Source organism: Tachysurus vachellii, chromosome 6, assembly GCF_030014155.1.
Source record: "Tachysurus vachellii isolate PV-2020 chromosome 6, HZAU_Pvac_v1, whole genome shotgun sequence".
NCBI lineage: Eukaryota > Metazoa > Chordata > Actinopteri > Siluriformes > Bagridae > Tachysurus > Tachysurus vachellii.
Window position 1 is genome coordinate 17797552 of NC_083465.1, and position 9676 is coordinate 17807227.

The 9676-nt window shown below is 37.5% G+C and overlaps 1 protein-coding gene across 1 annotated transcript; it reads left to right on the top strand.

Moving 5' to 3' along the window:
* Positions 1–1095: 1095 nt before the first annotated feature.
* On the top strand, positions 1096–7002 carry pdlim1 (PDZ and LIM domain 1 (elfin)). Its single transcript, XM_060872625.1, has 7 exons — positions 1096–1275; positions 2548–2699; positions 2989–3073; positions 4559–4740; positions 4941–5086; positions 5227–5344; positions 6191–7002. Exons 1-7 carry the CDS (start codon positions 1183–1185, stop codon positions 6375–6377), a joined length of 963 nt encoding a protein of 320 aa, XP_060728608.1. The 5' UTR covers positions 1096–1182; the 3' UTR covers positions 6378–7002.
* Positions 7003–9676: the final 2674 nt, after the last annotated feature.

Consider the following 9676-nt stretch of genomic DNA (forward strand, 5'->3'; position numbering starts at 1 on the left):
AAGAAAAAATTTATTTCATTCATTCAACGCCAGTTACTATCCAGGGAACAATGGGTGAAAAACCATAATGCACACACATTCACAAATTCATTCACACAGAGTAGTAATTTAGCATGTTTTTGAACAATGTGAGAAAAATGGAGAACCCAGAGGGAACCTGTAAGATCACGATCAAACCCAAGACCCTGGATTTGTAGTTTCAGCATGCTGGCTATGGTCCAATGTACCTGAAATCATTTTTAAAGATACACCTTATCCGTCTTTCCAGGAGCAATGCATATTAGTATTTAGACTAGAAGGCCTGAATGCTAGTGCAAGAGATTTATGAGTTCACAGGCAAGTAGCAACACATCCTTGTCCTGGGTGGTTAGTTGGTGGTGGTCCAGATCATTTGTTTTCAGGGAAAACATGAATCCATGAATAGGGACTGGAATTGTTTAGCCCTTTGCTAATCAGTGTTTCCTCAGTGGTGTCAGAATCCAGTCCTGGTTGGCCACAGCAACAGACCAGAGTTGACCATTTTTCATTCTAACATTCATGTAACAGAGCTGACTCAGCTTATAAACTTCATGGATTGAACTTTGTGTCCTAGACCAGGGAAAATCTACAGTTTTTGTGGGCTGAGGGTCTAGATTAGGCACCCTTGCATTCCTGAGTATCATTTCAAGTTCAGAATTAAGTTAGACTTGTGCTTTAGTCTAAACTAACTTTTTCTAGGACCAGGATATGACCAAGAGTCTAACATGTTTATATCTGCCCTTGTCTATCGCTGCCAGGAATTCGATATCGGGAGTGGCACATTCCACATCCTGGGATTTGAGCCCCAACCATAAATGGTAAGGTTTAATAGGATTACGTAACGTCCCTCCCCTAAACAAACATAGGAAACTAGTTCTTATCAGCAACAAAACCTTTAGGCTAAATCCCAAATGGCGTCGAACTCCCTGTATAAGTGCACTACATGTGGCACGAAATAATGCCTCCTGTAGCAAATGTAGCTCACTTATTATCCAATAGGAAGTCATTTGAAATTCAGCATTAAAATCCATTGGACGCTTGTTTGTAGAAAGTCCCGCCTCCGTCCCCCACTTTTACAAAGTTACCGCCCTGAGAGACTGAAGATACAGAGAAACCTTTCGGGAGAACTAGATCTGTCCTGGTGGTTGTTTTATTAAAGATACGATGCCTGTGCGGATTGTCATGCAGGGTCCTGGACCGTGGGGATTCAGACTGGTCGGGGGTAAAGACTTCGAACAGCCTCTGACTATTTCACGGGTAAGTTATTGGTGTAGCACAAAGTCAGGCACTTTATCTGACTGTGTGTGTTACACCTATTGTTCTTAAAGTTCTCTCTGTTGTTTTTGGAGAAAACTTTCTGTGACCTGTTATGTCTGTTTTTACCACATTGAACACAAAGTGACATGTTACCTCATGGAGCTAATTTAGCTAACTGATGTAGATTTTGCTAAGTTATTTATTTATTTATTTATTTATTTATTTATTTATTAAGAACCAGACTCGTTGTGGTGTTTGATACCAATTCAGAGTTATAGATGTGCTGTGTCTGTTTGGCAGATTCATGTGAACTAAGAAATAGGAGTAATATGAGTGTAATGCCATTGTAGGCTATATTGCTAGCATAACAGGGGTTTCAGAGATATTACACAGCTCTCACTTTTTCCATTAGCTAACAGTGGACACTTCAGTGGAATTTTCTGTCCATGGTGAGAGTGTGTGAGAGTGTGTGAGAGTGTGTGAGAGTGTGTGAGAGTGTTTTTGTGTGTGTTATTGCACACCTTTGTTGTTCAACAAGCCAAAGCCTTTGGATGACTCATAGTTTTGGACACTACTGATAAGGGGAAGTTTCCCTCCTCTATCTTTTTAAGGAAATCCTTTTGTGACAAGTGAAAGGATGATGAATTAACTTTATAACCTTCAGTGTTGATGAATAAATTATTTCTTTATTTTTGCTCTATTGCTCTGACATCTCTGTCTAAGATTCCCTCATCCAGTCCATGTTTCTATTTTTTTTAATTTTTTTTTTTATTTCTACAGCTTCAAAAACACCTAATCTAGGTAATGCTGATGAGTGTGTGAGAGTGAGTGAGAGAGAGTGAGTGAGAGAGAGAGATTGTGTTAGGAATTAAACTGTGGACTGGCTTGTAAAAACATCTGGTCTAAATTTAGTGATACGCCAATCCCTTTTTCTTCTATTTTCAATACAACAGCAATAGCCAAGCTCTGTGTATCAGTGCATATTTTCCTTCCTACATTAACACACATCTGTGTCCCATGTATCTAATGACCCAATGGGAATTTTTAGGAACAAAAAGAAGAATACCTTGTCAGGGGGCCCAAAATTCATACAGGTAGCCATGTGTGTCAGTCAGCATCACAATGGTTTGTGCCTGTAAATATGCCAGTGGATGAATTTGGAAAACATGTCAAATCTGATAAACACTGATCCAAAATTTTAGATTATTATCAGTCAGATTAGATCCCAAAACTCAGATTAGACAAATGAAAAGTGCTCATTTTATTCACCAGGTAACCCCAGGAAGTAAAGCAGCCCAGGCCAACCTCTGTATTGGTGACAGTCTTGTTGCTATTGATGGAGAGCCGACAGAGGGAATGACTCACCTGGAAGCCCAGAATAAGATCAAGGGTTGCATTGAGGAAATGGTGCTCTCTATAGACAGGTACAAAGCATAATATATCTCTAATAGCCAAAAAGAGATTGTTGAGCCAGGTTATGTAATGCATTTTTTTGTTGGTTGGTGGACTGCATTCATTCTATGTTAGTAATCTTTCTAAGATGTAAACAAGATTTCAATTGAATGTTTGCTTAATGGAAAGAGTTGTTCTGCATCTTTAAGGTTACTGGAGGTTTGCTGCACTAGTATTGGGCCATTCTGTGTTACTGTATTATCATAGAATTTTTTTCCCCCATTGAGTCTGTGCGCTTTTTTTTTTTTTTTATGTCCTTAGATCCGAATCAAGAATGTGGTCTCCCCTTGTTTCTGATGATGGGAAGACGCATCCATACAAGATGAATCTGGCATCGGAATCACAGGTACAACTTATTCTGGCTTGTAGTAGTAGTTATGGAAGGAACTTTGACCAGGCCTGGCCTTTATAATGACCTGTGAAGTGAATGAGTGTCATAAAGAACAGAGCCTTTTCACATAGCAAGAAAAAAAAACAAACAAAGGCAGGGTACAAAATGAAGTCATTATTTACATCCTAACAAACCATATCCATGGAGACAATGGTTTATGAGCCAGACCAAGACGTAATGCATCGTTTCTGCCAGTTCCTTCAGGCAAACCTAAAATTAAAGGTCAAAGAGTGAGCAAATGCCGGAAGTATGCACTTGTGGGAGAGTTAAAGTTGTACTGGGAATGTTTTAAAGCATGTGTAATGTTGAGAACTTCAAACAGTGGTCTACATCTGATGTGCTTAAAGGATGCATTTGCATCTAGCATTTCCTTAATGCTTTATTGATTTTTGGTGTATTATTAGACATACTATAAGGCAGATGTATCGACTGAAACTTTACCTCCATTAAGCCATTTGTAGACACCTAATTATTACAGGCATATTCGGCTATTTATATTTTGTCGAATTGGTGGCAACTTAAAGGCAACTTAACGGAAGACATGCGTCTCAATCAGCTCCCTAGGTCCTGAATCAGTATAGTGTGTACACAAGCTCAGGCAGTGGCTCAATACACATTTCATCACTGACACAATTTCCACCTACATGACTGTGTACATACATTGTGAAACATCACCACTGGCGTTTATCAACAATAGGCAGGATTAAAGACTTTGACTTGTTTTTTTTTGTCTAAAATACATTATGAAACATACATTCATTGTTGTGTTAATAAATATCCATGCAACATTTCTAGCTATTGTAATAAACTGAGAATGTTAAATCCTTAAGCCATTATTTGAGACCTGCAACAATAACCAGCTACTCAACATTTGTAGATGAATTTGCCTGAGAGTTTGTCCACCATTCTTTTTTGAGCTGAGAGGCATCAGAAAATATGATGTCATTACCAGTAACAGAAATTACTCCTTGGTAATTGAGTCATATTGTGGGGGTTTTTTAGGGAGTGAACATTCCAGTTTATTGGAAGGATTTTGCTATTGAGACATCCTATAAAATATCTGACTCCCTGATCTCTGAGTGCTGAACTAGGAGCTGATTGAGACACAGTGTGTTTTTTAGTTTTACAGATGTACCTTTATCACAAAATGTATAAATATTGTGTGTTAACTTCCATTATGAATTATTGACTTATTGCAAGGTACACAACCATTTTAATTTTCATTTGTATGTAGGTAAATTTTTTTCCCTTATAAACCAAAGGCAGAATGCACTTTTTACATTTATCTGGATTTTCATGTTCATTTTAATGTTAGTCTATTTTATGTGCTTTTGGATGGAGAGGAAACTGTAGATGAACCCTTTTGATGCTCTTTTTATTTTTGTTGTTGAGTGGTTTCAGCAATTCATTTTAATTGTACTTTCTCTTTCACCTCTATAGGAAGTGAAGCACATTGGTTCTGCTCACAACAGGAGTGCTCTCCCGTTCAGTTCTCCAGGACCCGTGGTGGTTACAAGCCAGTATAATAATCCAGCCAGCTTGTACTCTTCTGATAACATCAAGAACTTTAACAGTGCTGTTGGTGGTGCCAAGACCACTGTGACCAACGAATCAAGTAATAAGTAAGAATTGCTCAGTTTTAAATCTCGGAAATCAGTTTCCACCACTATAGTAATTAGTTAAGTGGAAACATTTAGTGTTGCTTGAAATTTGAACCATTTTTTTAAGTCTAAATATTTCATTAATTTAAAAATGTCTGTTTTTCTGTATCTCTTAGTTACAGTGCCACCTACACAGTTTACATATTTTTTGTCTGTTTCAGTCCAGATCTCTCCAAGCCTGTCCAGAATAAACCATTAATTGCTGTTGACTCAGAGGTGTATAAAATGCTGAATGAGAACCAAGAGTCGAATGAGCCTCCACGCCAATCTGCATCATTCAAAGTCCTGCAGGAGATCCTTGAGACTGGTACTGTACCTTTTACATCATATCTTATAGTATGGTAGTAATATAGTGTATGTGCACATCACTGGTACCTTTTTAGGGAAAGCAAACATTTTGGAGCTGTGGCAATTTTTCTTTTTTTTTTTTTTTTATTCTTTGCACAGGTGATCCTGACAAACCATCTGGGTTTCGAAGTGTGAAAGCTCCCACTACAAAAATTGCTTCTTCTGTGGGTTTTACTGAGAAGCTCCACGTCTGTGACAAATGTGGCTCAGGGATTGTGTAAGTTAACATTTGTAATTTTAAGATTGTGTTGTAAAAAATGATGTAACCTGAAATGGGAACGATAATTAGGTCGTTTTCATACTGGGCATGTTTGCAGCAATCCAAATCAGAGTGCAATTGTTCCCAGCTTTCCCACAGCATTGGTTTGCATTCAGACTCATTCGATTGTATTGAACCCTGGTACATTGATTTTGCATTACCACAATCTTTCATGTAGAACACAGTGTTTGACTTTTGGTGCTATTATATGCATGTACCATATATTATAGGCACCTCACATCATCTGTGTCCCACAACCTTTTTCTGCTACTCATGGTACATGTATGCTGTGGAAACTAATGATAATGTTATCAGCTAAAACACATGAGCAAGCTACTTTACTTCCTGCACAAGTGCAGACCTGAGAATGAGTTGCAGTCATTCACAGGAATTGCAGCACAGTTCCAGTGCAACTGAAATCAGACCACCTCCTACAGATTTTTTACCGCAGTTCACGTCATGGTCCACATGACCGCTTTCACATTACAAAGTTTTTACACAAACTAAACGTCCAGTGTGAAATCACTCTTAATGTAAAAGCTAAAAACTTTCATGCGGTGTTGTTGCCACCTTGTGGAAGGTTGTGGAACTCTTCGAAGTCATTCACTTTTCAATATGGGTCTATACCGTAGATATTTTATTGCTCATGCAAGGTAAAATGTTAAAATTTCATAGTCTTGTATACAGTATCTTCTCCTATCTGTTTAATATTTAGTTTGATTTATTAAAATGAACAAAGTTTAAAGTTTCAATTGGTTTGTTTATTTTTGTTTAATGCAATACTCATTTTTTTTTTAAACATAGGGGAATGTTTGTCAAACTGCGAGATAAGTTCCGGCACCCTGAGTGCTACGTCTGCACCGACTGTGGAATAAACCTGAAACAGAAAGGACACTTTTTTGTCGAGGACAAGATTTACTGTGAGAAACACGCACGTGAAAGAGTCACACCTCCCGAGGGTTATGATGTCGTCACAGTCTTCCCAAAGTAGACGCTTTCCCAGCGATGCCTAAAAACTGCACATTGCCCTGTTTTCAGGAATTCTGTGCAAATTTGTAAACACTTCCGGCAGTTTTTTTTTTTCCAACTGGGTTTTGTCAGTATTTGAAAAAGTGAACGGTTACAGCTACTCAAGTTAATACTCTAGATGAATGTTCATCGTATCAAGGAGAATATCTTCATGAAGTGTTTAAATATAAAACATTCCAGTTTCTTAGACATTCCATGTTGAGGCAGTGGAAGAAGTGCATTGGTGCTTTTAATTCTGTCCAAAAATGCTTATATTAAAAAGGACAAGGTGCCAAGAATTTTGCACTTGCAGGAAAGTATGAATCTATTACAGTGGTAAACTGATGTTTCTGGCACATTTACTGTAACTCTAAAATGTTTAACTTTAGGGACCAATAATTTCATATTCCTGGAAAAGTGAAAAATCTCAGTGCTTCAGCTTTCTCTGGAAACTACATATGAGTAATAATAGCATATGATTTCATAATCTCAAATTTGGACTGTTTATTTTTATGTAAAGTATCATGTTCTTGTTTTCAATCTCTTTTCTGCAACCATCAGTGTAATAAATGTGAGTGAATTGAATAAATTCTTTTAATGCCAATCTATTTACCTGCTTTATAAGTTTGTCTAATTCAAACCACAGTGCATAAAATAAAACAGTCCATCTCTCAACACTTAAAGCTGGTGTAGGGAATGTTTTTTCACTCACACACACACACACACACACACACACACACTAAATTCCTCAGAATAACAGCCCATCTGAATACTGTTGCTGAGTATGGTATGTGCATACTAGCAACTTTTAGAAAGGGCAAGTTGTAGCTTGCCTTTAAAGATATATTATTAGTACAAATGGAGGAATATCTAATGTTTTACAGTGAAAAAAGAAAAATCACATGGGTCAAGTGTTAGGTCATCATCTCAATGTGGCAGCAATTATTTTATATAAACACAATTCCAGTCATATTTGCATCTTTATGCATTGTGCTATTTAAGAGAACAAGCTCTTGGGGCATTAAGATACAGGTGCATGGAGTCAGTAAAAGCAAAGATGGATAAAGTCACATTCCTGGTCTCTATTCCACCGAGCACAGAAACTTTGGCTGGATTTTCTTACAAAATCATGAGCTTTCCCTCCAAACAGTGGACCCCACAATCCAGCAGTCAAATTCAGGATAACTCTTACACTTACACTTGGAGTATTTTTCCTGTATAAGTTTGACTTCTTAATTTGCATAGCTTAAATTTGCACATATATGTTTGAAAGGGACTTCCAGACCTAAAAGCATCAAGATATTCCTCAACAGTCAGGCGTCAGACACATTGCTGAACACATCAGTCCTGAAGATCCAGTTTTGCTGCACACATGTCATGTTTTCTAGCTTTCAAAGAAATAGAAAGTCTCACAACACGTTGTAGATTTTTACAAGATTTGCTTCACTTTTAAGCCAGTATACTGCTGCCAGAATTACCAGGCTAAGGCAGGCTTGCAAAAGAGTCATAACTATATCGTTCAAATTTTATCTATACACCTGCCTGTTTTCTTTTTTTTGTTTGTCATCGTAAGAATAATGTTTTCAACCAGAGTGATGTTCTGAAGCAACTCATGATGGTGTTTTGCAATTTTAGTTGTATCTTCTACATTGCCCTGTCTTTCACATAGGGATAATTTGTCAATGTTCCTTTTGTTGTTGTGGTAAAGTTATAAAATATATGTACCTGAGCAACAGGATCTTGAGTTTCAGGTCCTTCACATGTTCACACACACTTTAATTCTTTTATTAATAGTTCCCAAAAAAAAAATTAGGTTATGAAGTCAAACTGATTATAAATGTTATGTATGTAAAAATGTTAAGTACAAAGGGCTCTGAGGCTCTGAGGGATTTCAAACAGAGCATAATGGCTATATACGTAATGGAAGCAGTTTTACTGTGTAAAGGACCAGTGCTTAAAAAAATTTGTTGTGAACAATTTAAAACAAATGATTTCAAAGCTAAATTAATTATTCAGAAACTTGCATCTTGAACATGGCAAGCTGACTACCAAAAATGACATTGTGATCATATCTAATGTAAAGTGTGAATTTAGGTGCAGTTTCAGTTAAAGAAATATGGAATGCATCATTTAAAAAAGTTCACTTTTTCTGTCCTAATTTGACAGTTTCAGATTTCTTGCTCCTATAAAGGAAACAGGAGAAGTTATAATCCTGATTAAAAGTGCCCCAAAATATACTTTAAACTGAAAGAGAATAAACATCTGACTTTCTTCATTGGCTTCTGTTTTTGTTCAATCACCTCCTCAAATTCAGTAGTATTCACAAATTAAGTATAAATCACATACACCACTGTATGAGACATGGACAGACTGCAAACAGTTCTGCAACTGCAAAACTGTTCTGCAGTGCTCACAACATAAAAGGTAAAAATGACGCATTGATGGAAGATGTACTGGATTATTTTTGTCCCAAATGGACCCATACATTTGTAAAATTGCATCCAAAAAAATAAACATTGATTGGTTGCACACTTGTTATTAATCTGAACTCCTCCATTCAGGAGGAGTCTGTAAACATTCTTTGCAAATTGCACATAAAACTGTGCAAATCGAAGGGGAAGAACATATCATTTTCCAGTGAGTATATGCCTTATCTGGGTAATTACATTTCAGGCATTTGACATGTTAGGTAAACTCTGCTTTGGAACTTGAATGCTTTGGTCAAGAATGATTTAAGCTTTAGTGCATAATTAAGTATTCTACATAGAATCCTTGAATCTGATTTTGTGCAGGTTCACAACTTTCATTCATTCATTCATTCATTCATTTTCTACCGTTATCCAAACTATTCTCGGGTCACGGGGAGCTTGTGCCTATTTCAGGCGTCATTGGGCATCAAGGCAGGATACACCCTGGATGGAATGCCAACCCATCGCAGGGCACACACACACACACTCATTCACTCACACACTCACACACTACGGACAATTTTCCAGAGATGCCAATCAACCTACCATGCATGTCTTTGGACCGGGGGAGGAAACCGGAGTACCCGGAGGAAACCCCCAAGGCACGGGGAGAACATGCAAACTCCACACACACAAGGCAGAGGCGGGAATCAAACCCCCAACCCTGGAGGTGTGAGGCAAACGTGCTAACCACTAAGCCACCATGCCCCCACACCTTTTATGTTACCATTAATTTCTAGAGGTTTATTCACAATATATCAGTAGTTGCAATTTCCAAACAATGTACTTCAAGAATTTTTTACAATTTTTAATT